The 17,884-nt window shown below is 41.1% G+C and overlaps 5 protein-coding genes across 5 annotated transcripts; all 5 read right to left on the bottom strand.

Annotated features, from left to right (window-relative positions):
• Positions 1-656: 656 nt before the first annotated feature.
• Positions 657-5,216, bottom strand: BEWA_048890 (ABC transporter, ATP-binding protein domain containing protein; the record flags this gene model as incomplete). Its single annotated transcript, XM_004831817.1, has 1 exon — positions 657-5,216. One exon carries the CDS (start codon positions 5,214-5,216, stop codon positions 657-659), a length of 4,560 nt encoding a protein of 1,519 aa, XP_004831874.1.
• A 1,459-nt stretch (positions 5,217-6,675) lies between these two features.
• On the bottom strand, positions 6,676-8,334 carry BEWA_048880 (signal peptide containing protein; the record flags this gene model as incomplete). The annotated part of the gene is made up of 1 exon (XM_004831816.1): positions 6,676-8,334. One exon carries the CDS (start codon positions 8,332-8,334, stop codon positions 6,676-6,678), a length of 1,659 nt encoding a protein of 552 aa, XP_004831873.1.
• Positions 8,335-9,621: 1,287 nt separating this feature from the next.
• BEWA_048870 (signal peptide containing protein) lies at positions 9,622-10,584 on the bottom strand (the record flags this gene model as incomplete). Its single annotated transcript, XM_004831815.1, has 1 exon — positions 9,622-10,584. The coding sequence occupies one exon, from the start codon at positions 10,582-10,584 to the stop codon at positions 9,622-9,624; it is 963 nt and encodes a 320-aa protein (XP_004831872.1).
• A 2,325-nt stretch (positions 10,585-12,909) lies between these two features.
• Positions 12,910-14,913, bottom strand: BEWA_048860 (hypothetical protein; the record flags this gene model as incomplete). Its single annotated transcript, XM_004831814.1, has 1 exon — positions 12,910-14,913. One exon carries the CDS (start codon positions 14,911-14,913, stop codon positions 12,910-12,912), a length of 2,004 nt encoding a protein of 667 aa, XP_004831871.1.
• A 569-nt stretch (positions 14,914-15,482) lies between these two features.
• Positions 15,483-17,620, bottom strand: BEWA_048850 (hypothetical protein; the record flags this gene model as incomplete). The annotated part of the gene is made up of 1 exon (XM_004831813.1): positions 15,483-17,620. One exon carries the CDS (start codon positions 17,618-17,620, stop codon positions 15,632-15,634), a length of 1,989 nt encoding a protein of 662 aa, XP_004831870.1. The 3' UTR covers positions 15,483-15,631.
• Between the last annotated feature and the right edge of the window lie 264 nt (positions 17,621-17,884).

Raw genomic sequence — 17,884 nt, 5'->3', positions numbered from 1 at the left:
GCTTCCCAGGGCATCTTATGTCGCTACTATTTTTTCCTCCTACCACCTTAGTATCTGCAGAGACAAGTGACCAGTCTCTCAGTAACCCCCAAGGGAATGTTACATGTTTGGTGACTTTAAGAGGTTATGGTATCCTTCCTATGAGATGCTAATATATCCTTGTAGTCTCTCTGCTGTTAATTCCACTAGTAGGATAAGTAATTACACCTGTCAAAGGGAACCGCCAATCCACCAACTGAACGAGTGAGGTATATCTCGAGATTATGTAGTTTACAGAGTTACTACCAGAGTGTTAAAAGTACTATCCCTCTTCCACTGAAATGCTCCACTCCTAGGTCACTCCTTGCCGTAAGCCAAGATTCCATGGTCTCACTCATCCTCTCTAACTACCATAATAGTACTGGCATCATCCTATACTACATTCTCTATCCTTAGAAAACTGCATTAGTATCCTTTTTCTGGTCATACCTAAAAATGTGTAAGATAAGCAGTCTATTTCCATAATCCTTACCTCAGTCTTGTAGTTTACATTTAAACTTTGACCATATACTTCAAGATGATATACAAATGGTAGGCAAAAATCGTGAATTCTAAACCATTTTAAACACATGCCAAGATGGCAAAATAGTGAATTTAAAATGTTCCTTAAAATAAACCTACTGCATTAAGTGTGTAGCAATACAATCCTCTATAATCTTGGAGAGTGAACCACTGTCTACGATATCCTCGGCTTTGCAAGTTCTAATGAGAGAACCATTATGGAATACCCAAACTGAAGTGCAAAAGCGTAACATACTCACATCATGAGCTGCAATAAAGGTTGTACAATGTCCAAAATGTGTCTTGATGAGTTCGTAAATCGGGACACCCTCCTTTGTTACTCCAAGTTCATCCTCTGGAGGCTCATCAACCAAAAGAACCTTGAAGAATTCCCTGTACAATACTAGTCTTGCCACGGATAGTGTACGTAATTGTGAGTTTGACAGTGCTGATCCATAGTCAATGTTCACATTATCTGCGGAAGGAGAATCATGTGGTCTTAGAGTAGGTCCATAGTAAACTCTCTTGTAATACCTTGGCATATCCTTGTGGTAATGGTCAGGTATAATGATGGTATCAAGACCCTTGCCACCTGGAAGATTCTTGACGAACTTGAGTAAACCACAATTATCCAAGGCCATTTCAATGTCAATGTCATCAAATAACATTCTAGGGTCAATAAATCTACGAACTGTCCAGCCTCTGAATACGAAAGGCAGTTGAGGTAGTACTCCAATCACTTGCCTAGTTACATTCTTTGGCATGTCATTCAAGTCACAACCGTCTAGGAGAACATGACCATCTCTGCTCCTAGCCAGGTTTTGAAGTACTGACAAAAGAGTAGACTTTCCCGCACCAGTTCTACCAATGATACCAATAATGTCCGAGGTATCGGCCGAGCATGTGACATTCTTTAAAATAGGGAATTTAGTTCCATCCTTGGCAGTGACGTAAACGCTAACATTATCCAACTTAATCCTAGTCATGTCTGGGATAGTATACTTGGAGACGTCAAATATATTAACCTTGTGCTTGAAGAGAAGCATCTTGAGACTAGTACAGTGAACGGCTCTTCTCTTGGCATGTTCATTATAACGTCTTGTACGGATGGTGCTTTTGATATTTTCGTCAGATAGCTTATCATCTGTGCTTGATGCAGAACGATCTAGAATAATATCAGTCTGGTAAATGTTCCTCTTTTTACCAAACTTGATCTTGGTGCTTGGAGGGACAAGATTCTCAAATCTTCTAAACGAACCCATGTAAAGTTCAAGGTAACAATAGAGTTTGAGGAAGACTGCAATGATAGTGTTTATACTGACAAAGACAGAATATGTCATGGCGTAATATCCAACTTGCACCTCAGTACCATAAACCCTAGACTTAGCCAGAGGAAAAACAAGAATGAACAGAGCAAGTAATGCAAGTATACCTCTAGAGGTAATTGAACTCCAAAATATTTCAGACTTTGAAAGATAGTCACACCTCAAGTTATAGTCAACATGCTCAGTCAAGCTGTGTATCAACTCCCATTCCTTTTTAAAACTGCGATATATAGGTGATCCCACTATAGAGGATTCAATAGTCGAACCAATAAGATCATATGATTCCAAACGTGCACGGCAAATGTTCCTGCACGACTTTACGTAGTAATATACAATGTACCGGAAAATGACAAAGCAAAGTAGAAGAGCAATTGGAGTGGACCATGGCATCATGAAAAATAGTGTCAACATGTGAACCATAATCTCGATCGACAATAGACAAATCTCATGAACCAAGTAACTCAGAAAGTTGTCAATGAAGAACATATCTATGTGTAAGAACGTGATTATGCTCCCCAATGACTTTTTGATCTTCAGAACGGCCGGATTATTGACAAAGAGAGAGTTTATAGAGTACTCATGAACCTTTCTTGCAACATTAAAAGAAGCCTTTGTCATAGCACATATACGAAGTAATGCACCAACCATCACTACTACTGAAAGAACAATGATCCATCTTGATGCCCTAAAACTATAATCTTTTACGTTAGATATAGAGATCAATTTTCCGTCATGTTTATTTGCATATTCAAGGACTGAATCTGATACTTTGGAAGTAATGACAAACTTTGTGTTATCCAGTGTTGAGAATAAAAGAGTGAATATGACAAAGAAGAATATAGGCCAACCTGCTGCATGGAGATATACCATATATGGCTTGAAGTTTTTGTTCTTTCCACGTTTAAAATTTATCCTATTGTATAGATTCTGAACTGTAGGAGAATCAGAGTATCTAGACTCCGTTGATCTTCTTCGTCCATCACGAGTATAGTCATCCGAGCTGCACATCCTACGTAATTTGCTAGGCATAGCGTGAAGTCCAATTTTATCTTCAGAAGGCTTTGGAGGTTCAATATGACCAACTTCATGCTCTATCAAAGACTTGAGTCTGTTTTCTTGGATAAGAGTCTCGTTTCTCAGTGTGTATATTGGAGCATCCGGGTATGATTCTGGAGACTCTGATGATACACAGGCATCTAATATGCGCCTTGATATTGTTAGAACTGTGGAAGCATCTCTACCAGAAAGCAAGCCTTTTCCCCTCTCAAACAAGTTTTTAAAGATGATTCTTGCCACAAATGGGTCTAGACCAGTGAAGCAGTCATCTATTACCACGAGGAAGGAATGTTCAGATCCATTTTCCCTACTAGTCTTACCAAAGATGAGATAGGCGTAAATGGCACGGGCAAGTCCAACTCTGACTCTCTGACCTCCACTGAGAGAGTAGCCATATTCAGAAATAGTACGCAGGTCACCTCCTTCCCAGGTAGATATGTCATGCTCAAGTTCAACTGCCTTGATGACAGTCATGTAGACATCCTCATCAAATCTGTGACCAAAGGTAATGTTAGCCCTGATGGTACCCTTTTGTAGCCAGACATCCTGAGAAGCATAGAATATTGGCATGTTGGTAGAGAGAGGTAACACAGCCATTGATCCTTCTACCAGAGTCATGTCACCAAGAATAGCCTTGACAAAGTTGGTCTTTCCAGAACCTTGAGCACCAGTAATTATGGCAAGGTCACCAGAGTTGAGGACAAAGTCAAGGTTCCTCAGACAAGTAACACCAGTATTGTCAATAAGATCCTTCCTGCTATTGATCCATGCAAAGGAGGCATTCTTTAACATCACAACTAGGCCCTTGGGCAGTGTCTTATCCTTGCCAGGATTGACCTCTGGTAGAGTAGTCTTCCCAGCAAACTTGTTGTCAGGAAGATAAAAGTTTGGTGAACAAGTTCTAAAGAATCTTTCAACCCTATTGAACGAATTCAGACAAATTACAAAGAACTTTAGTCTAAATGGAAGCAGATACAATGGGCCAATAATCTTCATGATGACAAAGATGGAGGCTAGCAATCCAGAAGGATTAATGTCCTTTACATTAGTAGCGTCCCTAACCTGTCTGACAAAATCAGTAACCAAGATAATAATATCCAAACACGTGATCGCTGTAAATATAACCTTATTTGAGAGCGATATAAAGAAACGTATGACAACAAAGAGCAACTCGTCATTCCTGGCTTCCGTAATGGCATCATGAGCAACATCATCAAGCGCCATACTTTCAATCAAGTGTAAGTCAGACACGATTTCTTCAGACTTGGATACCCTATTATCCCTAATTCCAAAGTAATATTTGAAGAGGAAACCATTTATAATCTCCACAAACAACATACAAACGGACAAAAATAAAGATACTATGAGAATAGTCAGGGACTCTACATTAAATTTACTACTCATGAGAATTATGCCATAAGTCAGTGATGTCAAGAAATCAATGAATCCAACGGCTGCTTCAACGGAAAATGGAATATAACGTGCGTCATTGAGGATCAAAGTGTAGATCTTGGGAGTTGCTTCATTATTCTTGTAACGCCTGGCAGGACAGAGAAGTGGATTGTCTGTGCATGTGTCCTTTCCGGAGCAACTGTGAATCGCACTCTTGCAAACTCCTTCTTTGGACTGAAAATGCGCAAAGTTATTCCTTCTGTAACATAAACCATGTTGAAATATAGTAACACGCAGACAAGCATCCATAAGAAAAGAAACCCTCTCCACACAGTAGTCAAGATGACTCATACCAATCATCTTTATCTGCTCTAATATAATGATCGAAATAGTCAAGGATAAAAATGTCACGAATTTAAAAACTTCCTCTGATAAAAACCTAAGCAACTTGTGCAGGAAAACTGCAATACTCATTCCAATTGCATTCATAACAACGACACCAACAAATATGGTGAGTAGTCGTTTCCAAAAGGTCAGCCATATAGCCCTGCAGAGAATGTATTTCACAGGCTTCTTGGCTTTCCTCCTCTCATCTTCACTGAGGGATTCATAAGTCTCAAGAGTAGTAATACCATCACTAACGTGTTTAGAAAGAATTGGTTGCCATATAAGAATCTGGTCCGCCAGTGGGAGAGGATGAATCATGTAAGGATCTAGGTACCTCTTTGATGTTTCCTTAACCCATCTGTATACCCATAACAGAAAGATAAAGTTGAATATTCCCCTGTCATCAAAGTAGCGGAATCGCCTACCATCTGGTGCAAGAGTCTTCTTCCTTACCACCTCCACTTCACTCTCCCAAAAGTGATGAGTGGTATCCAGAGCAACACGTTCTTTCTCCATTGTGATTAGTTAGAGTCCATAAAGATACATTGCAATTTTAGGGTGTTATCAGGCAAATGTGTCACTCAGGGGCTTATAACATGGAGGCTTCTTATTCCTCCTCAAAAGGGGCTAAAGGATGAATTCTTATGTAAACAGCCCCTACATTTCAAACAAAATTACATTACGAATAGATTGGAGGATACTACCGAAGCTTGGGTGATTGACAAGTATCCCTACATGTGCATCATTCTCATGGACATCTCCAGAAATCAAATAGACTAGAAAGTTTTGTGGTACTATTTTAGATTCACAATTATATTATGGGAATGTGCAATGATGGCAGTGAATGTAGCTCTGTGTCTATGTATTGAACATGCAATGTTTCGTCTAAAAGTTGTTACTTTCTCAGTCTTTGGTTCTTACAAATGCCATGTCAATGAAGTAGTTGAAAGACCTAACTTATGTGTCTAGTGTGATGAATGTTTTAATGTGCATGGGCTTCTCCGCTAGTCATTACAGCTGCTATATGTTCCCTGGGAAGACCCTCCTTTATCATCAACCATCAAAGTGGCTTTACCATTCCATATATCCCTGGATGTACAATCGTTATTCCTATACCAATAGGCTATAGCACATGCTCATTTAGAGTCCTCACCGGGATATACTGAGCATGCTGAAGATGACAAGCCAGAGGAAGTTACTCCTCAAGACAATGAGGAAAAACCTGAGACTACGGAATCTGTCATATGTATGCCTCGATGATAAAAGGGCAGTGGCTAGTCCTCCTGTAGGAATGTCCTATTGTTCCATAAATCCCTTCCAGTGACGCTTTATATGCAAAGTTTGCAAATCTCACTCTCTATGGCGATCACGTCCTTCTTTCAGCTACTTCCCAAAATGTGTAAGGTGTCTCCTGCCTAATTCCATAATACTCCCATACCTATCACATCCTACTCCATTAATGACAGTGACTGAATGTTATAAGTAGAAAAGTGGCAGGTTTAGAGAGAATTTTCCTCTGACTGAGAAAATAATGGACATTAGTGGTGATAATTATCCCGACTTGCGATGTTCCCACCTAAAGATAAAATTTGGCCCACACATTTAGTCTACTGGACATCGCGGACCATCATTTCACCGATAAATTGCTTATAAGGATCATTGAACATGAGAGGTGCTTGGCCTCTGACCGTAAAGCGTCTCAGGCCAGAGGAATAGACCATTACATGGATTCTAGGGAAATATGTCAACTTTAATCTCCATGTGGATGTATGGTATGTCATAATAACGTGTAAATGAAGGATTGAGCAAAATATAAGAGTTTGTAAAACTGCATTTAATAAAGACCTAGTTGTCTAATCCACACAGGGTGTTTGTCCTTTTATAAATGCGATTTTGTGACCACTCAGGTTCAGTTTTAGGCCAAAACAGCAGTTTATATGGGTGTTCCAGTGATTGTTCTGTGAATATCATCTCGTTAGTGCGATTTTAAGTTGTTTATGATTCTCCTAAAATCGTCCCCTTTTACCGACTCCCATTTATTCCCATTGAGTTGGTAGTAGTAGCTCTCGAATACATCATTGATATCTCTGGCAAAAATGCGCAGTACAGTCGGATTTTCAGCTGGGTGAAGACTCACAGAAAATGCTCTCTCACCGTTCCCACCTTTCCATATAGACTTTCTTTCATGAGCAACATCGGTAGCATGAAAGCCAGACCTCGGAAAGTAGAATCTGGTGGGTACAGTGTAAAATGGAGCTTCAAATACTGTGCACTGGTCTGTGTCTTGTCTAGTAGAAATATCAAGAGTAAAGTTTGTGGTTGATCGTGGAGTTATTTTGAGCTTCTTTAGTTCCATGCTGTAACTATTTGTAGGCTTCCATGTGGCGCCATCCCTTAAAAATATCGAATATGGCTTCCCAGATGAGCCTTCTGTTTCAAGATAGACAAGAACTGGCTTCTCATCCCTCATGTGGAGTGTACAATAAGTACACTTTTCGTCTTCACTGCTACTCCATAGTTCCTCTTGACCGTCAACAAGCTTTGTTAGTGGGACATCTCCAATAACCATCATTTTTGTTGGAACACCGTCATACTCATAGGGTTGAAACCGCCCTTTGTCTAACGCTGAGATATCAATCACCCCGGAAGGAGAAGGGACGTTCTCTGAAGCTTTCTTCTTTAGCTCCTCCAATCGTTTCTCATGGTCTTCTTTCTTTACCACATTCCACTTGTTCTCCTTCAAATTATGATATCTCCAAGGTTTTGCTCCATCAGCCTTTACAAAGTTTACAATTACTGATGCAGGAGACTCTCCATCATAGTAGATCATTACCTTTTGACCATGCTCCTTATCCAGACCCTTCCATAATTCCTTCTCTCCATCCATAACAGAGGATATATGATGACCATCCCTTGGAGTCACTGTCTTGAGAGGTACTCCTCCGGAAAATGATTCCTCAACCACAAAGACATTGCCGTCTACATCAGCGACATCGAGTTCAACAGTCTTTAGTCCAGCAACAACGGGTGTATATTCTTCCTCCTTAGGCTCAGTTGACTGAGTAATTGGAGTAGACTGACTAGTGCTAGACCCATCCTTGGTGGCTTCTGTAGAGACTTCCTCCTTGGGAGTTTCGGGAGATTCTACAGGTTTTCCATCCTCATCAGACTTTTTAGCATCTCCTAAGTCTTTTTTGAGTTCTTCGAGTAGCTTGTTAAAACCATCCTTATTTACTGAAGTCCATTTTCCATCTACAAATTTACGATAGCCTTCGAATACCTTTCTTCCCTTAACGCTGTATGTAGCAGCTATGGGTCCGCTTTCTCCAAAGTATAAGATGGCTGACAAACATGCATCATTGGGACCTTGACATGTCCAAAGTGTCTGTCCATCAAACACAAGTCTTCCCGCAGTGACCCCAGTCTTGGCAGTCAACCTTAAAACTGGAAGTTTGCCTTCTTCTGCCTCTTCTACATCAAAGAGAGTGGAGTCTGCCTTGGACTTTAGATCAGCTACAGAAGCAGGCTGAACAGCTTGCTGCGTAGCTTTATCACCATCTCCTTTTGAATTTGGAGGAGTGCAATAACAAAATCCAATCAGGAACGTTATGGATAACAGCGAAAATAACCTCATCTTCCCGATATTATTCCACGGAGTGTACCAGTAGAGATCCCCTAGTGCTACTCGTACTAGTTGCGTGGCTTGTAGGAGGAATGTTTGTCTGTATCTGGGGTAAAAATGAAGAGAATGACCATGAATGGATCAGGAAGAGTAGCTAAATTATGGTAGACTTGAGCAATAAAGATTCTCCCAAGGTTATAAAAAATCCTACTTTCCAGGAATGTCTTCTGGGTAATCTAGATAGCCTGTAATCCGATGCTGGTAGACAGAGTAGATGGAATGAGGAAGACATTTGTTGGAAGAATAAATCAGTATAAGAAGGTATAAAGCAGGGATTTTGGAGTAGTAAGAGTTGTCTTGATCATATTGGAGTTTGTTCTTAAGGTCATTAAGTTGAGAACGCTTTGCCTCAGTAGTTGTCATTGATTCTCATTAAGTTTATCAAGCAAACCATGTAGTCCATTACCAGTTCAAAGTATATCCTTATTGAAATTAGTCCAACTAGCTTTATCAATAAGATCCTCTAAGTTACTATCGGTAAGGTACCTATTATTCTGAAGATATTCATCAACCCAGTTATCACATTCCACTCCCTGTCCAATATAAGATAGATCTAAATGTTCCAAAGTCTTTAGTAGGCCATTTACTACGATCATGTTCATACTTGGAATAGGTCTTTAGGTAACCATCTCCAGTAAAGGCCAAGATAATCATTAAACCTTGTGATGTGAATGCATTAAAAGATGAATAAATACCACCATCCTTATCTTTACAGCATTTACATTGGCAGTTTTCACAGGTACAGTTGGTTTGGCCATAGCATTTTTGACAGCACTTGCAGCTGGTTTGGCATCCGCAGTTTTGGTTGCAGTTGCTTTCGGTTCCTCCGCATTGACAGTTGCAGTATTTACCATTCTGTTTACCAGCTCCTCCATCAGAAGCTCAACTCATTCATACTACACTCCATTCTTTAACAGTAAATCATATCCTGCTATTATTGCGTTGTATAACTCATTCAGATGCTCAGCATCTCGCCATACTATCTAGGGACATGCCATTATCATTGTATGTTTTTGGAGAATACACAAACTCCCTTTGGTCGCCTATTTGCTTCGCTCAAGACATTGCATTCATTACCTCTTTGTGAATATATAACAAACAGTTTAAACGGCTGTGACTTTATAAGCCACGTCAGGGCACTCAAATTGAGCTCTTTGTACCTTGTACGTTAATCGTGTGTTTGTACAGGTGATCTACTGCATTGTGTTATGGTAAATGTCTTGAGAGTGATCCTCCACTCTACCTTTTCTTCCTAGAGGCTCTCCTTTTCTCCTTCTTATCCATCATATTCTTGAAGTATGCATCGAAGCGTTCTGTGCTAATTCTCTCCCACCTTTTGCCATTCTTTCGGAAATGCATGTGGTGGAGTCGACCATTTCTGTGAATATCCAGAATCATGAGGGATGTCTTTCCACTGGTGCACAAGTAAACGAATTTGCATTCATTACCTGGACTTGCATTCCAAATCTCTACTCCCTTTTCTGAGAGCGAAGACAGGGTCAGAGCTTCTCCCATGAAGTAGCCCTTGTAGCTTACGCCATCAATTTCACTTTCACTGACTGTGATCTTCTCGTCCGGTTTTGCAATGTCCAGGATAATGTGCATTTCCTGCCGTCCTTTCTCAGCTTCATTTTCAAATTCCGTCAAGTCCTCAGGCCCATATTCCGTGTAGGTACTGCTAACATCCTGGGAAGAGGTTAGGGGGATTTTTATTCTACGACCCCTCATTCTTGTGTATTCCTTGCAAAAGTCCATTTCACTCAGTCTAGTCCAGACGTTGTTGGCATGTTTAAGGTAGTGGTACTCGATGTCTCCGCTCTCCAACAGGCAGAGACTTAAGAGCATTTTACCATTCTTGGCAAAGGAGTCTAGATAGAGGAATCTGGTTGCACTTGTTTCCTCCCATAGTATGGTCTTTCCGTAAGCCAAGACGGTAATCTTCTTTCCTGCCATTGGATGGTAACTCTTCTGGTGGACACCATACTGTTCCCCTTCTTGTACACTTACCAAACCAATGTCCGGGTCCATAATGTCCAGAATGTAGGTGTGTTGAGTTTGTGGTCCATTAAAATCCGCAGATTCGTCCGCTTTTCCTCTAGACAATCTCGTTCCAGGCGAATCTCTTTCATTACAGTTGTGCAGACCAAACACAAAACAGAGTCTAATGCAAAAGACTACAATGACTAGAGTCGTCATGATCATCATGGCTCTGTCATTATGCCAGGAAAGCCTCGGGGAGGATGAATGTATGAAGAGGATGGGTGGGGTCTCCAAGGGCATTCATTCCTCCGTCCTCCTCGGCCGCATTCACCGTCAGTCCTTTAGGATATTCTACCGCTGTTTGATGGAAAAATCGTCCAGAAACTGGACTTGGAATGTGACCAAGATTGGCCTAGACTTGTACCTATTGCGACCTTTTGGGAGGTGATTTCTGGAAACTTCATGAGAGCCATTAGACCAAAGAGAGGGAATAATGCGGCAAACAACGGCCTTTTAGGTTAAAGAAAATGTATATAATGATGTTTTCTGGTGCAAATCTGAGCTGACCACTCCATTGACGAGAGAATGGAAATTACACTCCACCAGCAATGTCTTGACATTTGACGATTTATTGCATGGTTGGTGTGCAAGTGATTAGGAATGGCAATCTACACAATTTATTGCCCCAATTACGTTCTAAGCTGTGGGAAAGAGTAAAGGGATCAAGAGAATGGGTCGTCTAGGGAAGTCTAGCTCTCATTCATTTATCTTTATCGAACATTCTTCGTGGTTGTCATGCGTTTAATAGGAGTTGCAGGCACTATAGACATTTAAAAGGGTGATGAATGAGGAATAGAAAGATTTGTCTTTAGCCTCGACATTATTCATCTCGGAATTCCAAAGGGTTAGAGGATGTACAGACGCAGAAATGTCATCTTTGGTGTCGATAAATGCATTTAGGGAATGGTCTAATGCTATCCGTTATGTCTGCATAAGCCCTAGCATTCCAGTATACCAACAAGAGGGGAGTGTCTAATGGGAGAGTTGTCCTGCTATATGGCATATTGGAGTGTATTTTACAGACGAGTGATTAGAAATGAGACTATAGAAGGCCATTTATTTTCTTTAGAAGTTCAGATATCTCACTTTCAGATTCATCCCCGTCTGGATCGAATTGTTCACCTACTGGTTTCCAAGTGTTAGGACTTTTGTCTCTTTGGTACCAAAGGTTACCACTGGATGTGTCTTCAGTATCTTTTAGACAAATTAGGAGAGGTTTACTCCCTCCTCCATCCTTAGGAGGATACCAATACACGTAGACTACGGAAATGTTCTTTGTTGCAGGAATCTCCTTTATATCATCCTGTCCATTCTTTAGTCTTCCAACTACTCCGTCAGGAGTATGTGTGACTCTTTTATAGTTATTGTTGACAGGTGAAGAGTAGAGAGTAATAGTATTCTCTTTACAAGCGGAACAATTGTAAGAATCATTATCCTTCTTTGAAATATCAACTATGTGAGCGTATTGTGCCTACAGTTTTCCCTGTCAAGTGTAGCCCTGAGATTGGTGTCACTTATATCTTCCTTACTCCAAGTATCACCCTTATCAATGTAGTATCTTCATGGGAAACTATGATAAATGCAAACATTGCAAAGGAACTACAGCTACTGTAGACCATCTGGCCACATGCTGTGAACGTAAATTAGCCTTTGACTACACCAGACGACACAACGAAGTACTGAAATGTGTATCTCTTCACCTGTGCCGCATGTTCAATCTAATAAAAAGAAAGAAAATAAAAGGATATGTGATGCAGGAGACGATCATGGGATGGTACAAACGAACTCAGGATCGATACTGTTGTAAAGACGGACGCCAGGATATCTAACAATAGACCTGATATCCAACTCTACGACAGGAGGAATAAAAGGATATTTATAGTTGAAGTCGGAATCACGTGTCCAACTAGGGTTCAGGAAATGGAATCTACTAGGTAGAGTACCAAACCCCTGCAAAAGAATTATGCGGCATCCATAAAATGCCAACATGCACTATTCCAGTGGTATATTCTTGGGATGGATTGGTTACAAAATACCACGCAAAGCACCTAGAGAAAATAGCTTTGCCCACAAAAATCAGAGCTTACATGCAGACTAGAATACTACGTACCACCTTTGATTCGGTAACTCACGATCGAAGAATAGGAGTTGAATAAAGAGAACTAGAAGAAAAGCTGGAAGACATCCTCGAAAGGTTCCTCGGAAACCTCGACAAAGAGGAAGAAGTGGAAAACTGGCTCGAATTCTCTCGCGACCAAGTAATAAGGATTAGGAATATAATAAAACGTCGGAGAACCGCTGCTTCTAGAAGGTCTACAAGGGTAGTATGGAATAACCTACGGAAAATCCGTAGGAGTCAAGAAGGGTATAAACCAAAGATAGCACATATAACAATCCGGTACGTACGGGGTAGGTTAATTAGTATCCTACTCATCCATCCTCCCCAATCATTCATTCTTCCATAGTCTCCTTCATCATACTCACTCATTAATGTCTCAACTGGTGTGAGCAGAATGGGCAGTACGAATAAATGCTTACTAGGGAGGAAAAGTCCAGAGAAGAGTCTATGCATACTAAATATGGTACATTCTTTAAACACTCTATAGGGTATCCGTATCGAACCCAAGGGTCTCCTCTAGAACGTTTGTAGATCCACCAACCAAATCCAGTAAGAGAACCTGAAGCACCAAGGATGGATGAGGTAATAATGGAAGGAATGTTCAGATTAAAGTTTCTCTTAGAAGAGTTTTCAGCGATCATTGTACCACCAGAATTTCCAGAGAGTCTTTGCGGTTGTCCTGTTTTAGCAGTAGTTTCTTGAAAACTCCAACCCCCAAAACTATAAGAATCTGAGGGACCAGAAGTAAATGGAAGGTATCCATTCCTTGCATATCTGTATTCTCCTATATCACCACCCTTGCCAGTAGCAGTAGGAGGAACACCTTCAGCTAGAGGAGAGGATACATCTACGGAAACAGGAATGATTCTTTCATTGGTTTTAGTCGTTTTCGGGTCATATGTTTCCAGGTGTGTCTCCTTTAAGAATAGGTCAATGGGCTCTAAAGTTGATTCAATATCTATGTGCCTCACATAATCTCTTGTATTAGGAGCGCCTATGGTAGAATCATGTCCATAAATGTCAGTTGTGTCATAATCAATAGTAATTTTGTGATCCTGGGTATCCCTATCACATACGACTACTTCAAAGTCCTCTACATCAAATCTATATGGAAGAACAGGAGATCCTACAGTTATATCGACGGGGAAAACTGGATAAGAATCTCTATAATCTGAAAATTCAACATACCCTATAACGTCCACATCTTTTTCAGGATCTTCAGAATCTGCATGCTGAAAGTGACTGGCCTTCTCAATGGTGAAATCAGGATATTCCACGGGAGTTCCTTCTTTAGGAGGTTCAGGAGGAAGAGTAACTTCAGAAAATTTATTAGGGTCTTTATTTTCAGCACCTGTACCAGGATTACCAGATTCAGATGTGGTATTACATTTTGAATAGCAATTACAACCAGCACTATTTAGTGCGGCTACAAGTGCCTTCCAGTTGGTGTGACTACTACAGTCTTTTATGTTACCTGGTGCTATATCTTTGAGTTCATTTGCTTCTGTCCATTCTTCATCCGTGTTGTCATTACTAATAGTAGGCTTCTTCCTGAACCAGCCTTTAGCTGTGTCTCCCTTGGATTCTACATATATTAACACTGGATTACCAATGTCGCAATTGAATGTGTAAACAGTGATCGGAGTAGAGATGGGAAACTGTAGTCCAGTAGTAGACCTTATGTTCTTTCTATCATCAGAACCAGCATTGAGGTAGTACTTAATACAGGCAAGCTTCATGTTAGACCCTTCGATGGAGTGTTTATAGGCTGTAAGTTTGCTTTTATTCTTATGATCCAAATTCTCACAAGAAACTGGTACAGAAGTGACAGCAACTCTACTTTTATGATATTCACAGCAGTACCTTCCATTCTTATGAGTCTCCGAATAAGTTTTAGTAAGATCCATAGTGACCGCATCGTTAAGTCTACAGTTAAGACTGTCAAGTTGTGTCTCAAGCTCCTTACCTTGGAGTTGAGTAGATTGGGGATTTACACTCCATTTAGTACCACTACCATTATCCTTATAATAAGTGTATTTTCCACCTTCTTGTACTACTTCAACTAGGAGAGCCTTTGTAGGTAGGCCATCCCTACTCAACTCATGCTTCCAATAATATGCTGAAACTGATGTTACATTCTCCGTTTTATGGATTCCGTTAATAGGATGGCAATTTTCATCTAGTACTGTTAAAAGCGTGAAACATCCTCCTGGAACACTGTGAGTATATTTAACAAAACCAGTAACCTTGGGAATTTTATCCTCCCTTATAGCTGCTAAGTCAGGTGGTCGGGGAGAACAATTACATCTTTTGTTGCCATCTACACATTTGTTCTGCAGATTTAACTTGAGTGTAGATGTAGCAGCACCCATTCCCCATGATTAGAGTTCCACCTCCACTTAAAGTCTCGTCGTATGTTACATCTGGATAAAGTACTTCCATCTACTCACTCCCTAGACAACCATTCATTCATTCTCCCTCACAAGACTAGCTCACCGTCAGAGAGAGTATACCTAGCTTTCTGGTCACACTAATGACTCCTTCCGGGTTCCACTCCTGTCATATAGTAGACTCAGTATACTGAACCATGTGAATACAAAAGCTCCCATACCGTTGTTCTTCCATAGTAATCCATTCATACATCAACTGGCGTTATGCCAAATTTACAGGACAAGCATGCAACAAATCCAATGGTATAATATCCTTTAACTATACACGTGTATACACATAAAATATTTTAAAGCCGGTGGCCTGAATTATTATCGAGTGAGTTAATAATTCCTTGGTTTCTCTTTACCTAAAACACCTTCAGGGATCCAAAACTGCATTAAAACTATCCAGCCTTGAACTTGCAATTGTATTGTTGCCAATGATCTGAACCCCTTGTACAAATATTAGATGAATATGGACGACCGCAATGCGTGGCATAATGCAAACTATGGAGTAGTGAGTATAATTTGAGCGACCGTAAGACGCTCATCCTCCTTTAGTCGGATAATTCACTGCGTTCGCCATCCATCATTCTTTGGGATCTGCCAGTCGCACCTACTCCGTAGGATACTCCAGCTAAAGTCTATGGCCGTCCATTCATTAAACCCCAATATCAATTGAAGTGCTAGCGGCACTTGTGCGTTCAAATCTTGGCAGCCTCTTTGTTGGTAGTGCAACGCAATTTACAATGTAAAATACCAGTCCTAATCCGCTTGCTGCCATGTAAGTTATGAAAAAGTAGGCTGAATAAAATAGTTTTCCGGGTACCATTTTACCATCTTCGCTCACAAAAATGGAGCCGCCACTCCAGTAGGCCCACAGTGTAAATCCAACAATTGCAACGGCAACTGATCCGATCCACAGGAAAATGGCTAAATTCCTCATTAAAATGCGCCATGGAGGTCGCACCACTTCAGACAGTCCCCTTTCAAAACTAAGCAAAATTGCAGCGCCAAGTACTGCTACTGAGATGAGTGCCAGGTAAAACAAGAGCTCTCCAGCATATTCTAAATTTTTGGTCTCTTGTGCGACAACATCATAAACTATATTCCCGTACAATTCTGTAAACTGCTCAGTCTTTTCTTCTCCTAAATTTCCAACTGAATATATACTCCTAAAACAGCCAGATTGTTCCACAAACTCACTTTCTTCAAATGTGTTTGTCTTGTAGAGTTCCTGAAATTTTATTGGACCTCTCTGAAGAGTGACAGTTGTTCCGTCCTTCAGCTTTGCTGCATCGCTACGTGTTAAACCAAATAAACCGACATAGGTATGGCTATGACCCTTTATACCATCAATAGAGTATTCTACAGTGTTACGAAACCATTCCGGAGTAGTGATTGCAATCGTACAGTAAAACACGGCGATCGTACAGAATAGATATTGCATCAACAATGATGTGCGAATAATAACCTTTTTGGCGAATATAAAGACATTATTGAATGATTCCACTGGTGTGAGTTTCTCAGTCGCTCTCCTGACAGGTGCTCCATCCAAGTCTAGTAAAGCATCTGATTCCTTTGTGCTTGATGACTTTTTATCTGTTTCTGGCTGCTTCTCTGGAAGCCTGGCCGGCAAAATTGGCACTAGTCCAGACAGAACCTGTCTATTGTGTACCGTGGCTGATGCCATAATGGAATGTGAGCCTGGTACTAGGTACTGCGGTACTGGAAGTACTGCACGGCCACCGGGCTGTGTGGAAAGCAGGGCATGACCAGCCTGTAGTGGAGTAACACTGCAAGGTGTATTCACTGCATGAGTGTCGTCTATTTTGCACGCAAATTTTTGTGCCAAGGGATGTTGTAGTGTCGGTATGACCTTTAGGGTTTGCAATCCTGGCGGAATTGCCTGAACAAATTGAATGGATGGAGTAACCCCTTGGATTAATGGAGTTTTTAATGGCTGTGATGTAGTCCTAGTGCTTTCCGCATGTTCGGAATAGGTCCTTTGGGTCTCCAAGCTGCTGGAAGCATCTTCTCTTTCCTTGTGCTCCATATTCTCCTTGTTTGAATGCATAACAAATGGTTGTGAAGAATCAAAAGAATGGCCTTGCAAAGAGAAGGAATTATCCCTCGACAAAGCGCATGTCTTTTCTTCCACGGAAGACTCCTTGTTTAAATCTCCACTTGTGGCCACTGTTAGTGCATAGTAAAAAGTAGATTCTCCCGGGGGTGAGATAAACGGGAAAAAGAGGTCGTCCTTTGGCAAATCTTCTTGTCCTGTGGAATCGGCGGGAGGGGTAGTCACTCCTCTGTGGTGCCGACTGGTCTCAGTGCTGGGTGCAGATTCATTCTCCTTGGCGTCTCGTGGTTGCTGCTCGAGTTTTCCTCCCTCGTGCAAGGACTCCATGCAGTTGTCTATTCGCTCCGAATCGACGTTCTTGGCATCCTGGTCGCCCAACGGCGACTCTTTGTCATCCATGGCGTCGATTGTGTCGACAAAATGCTCCTGCGAAGAAGCGCTTTCCAGAGTTGCAAAGCTCTCTGTTTTCTGGTCCTTGTCGACCCCAAGGGCCTCGGCCAGGGTCTCTACGGACCGCTGGTCCACGTCGTTTGCATTTTCAACACTTTGCTCCTGGTAAGTCGTCATTTCGTGTCTTTTTACTTTGTGACTAGCTGAGCCTCACTCCAAGTGGCATCTAGCGCTAAGGTAGCCAAACAGCTGGTTTCGGGGGTCACGGAGAGTCACGCTATTTATCGGCGACTCTTTGTTTGTGGACGCTTGGAAATTTTAATTTTAGATTTATTTCAGAGCGCAGAAGATCACAAATGTGTCAGCAGATCTGCGAGTCCTTGCGTTCTCTACTGGCCTCTGGAAGGAGATTCTGTGACGGTCAAACATTTAAATGGCCAT

Source organism: Theileria equi (assembly GCF_000342415.1).
Source record: "Theileria equi strain WA chromosome 4 map unlocalized gcontig_1105316255041, whole genome shotgun sequence".
Taxonomy (NCBI): domain Eukaryota; phylum Apicomplexa; class Aconoidasida; order Piroplasmida; family Theileriidae; genus Theileria; species Theileria equi.
Note: the sequence above shows the minus strand (reverse complement) of the source record. Positions and strands in the feature narration are given on the sequence as shown.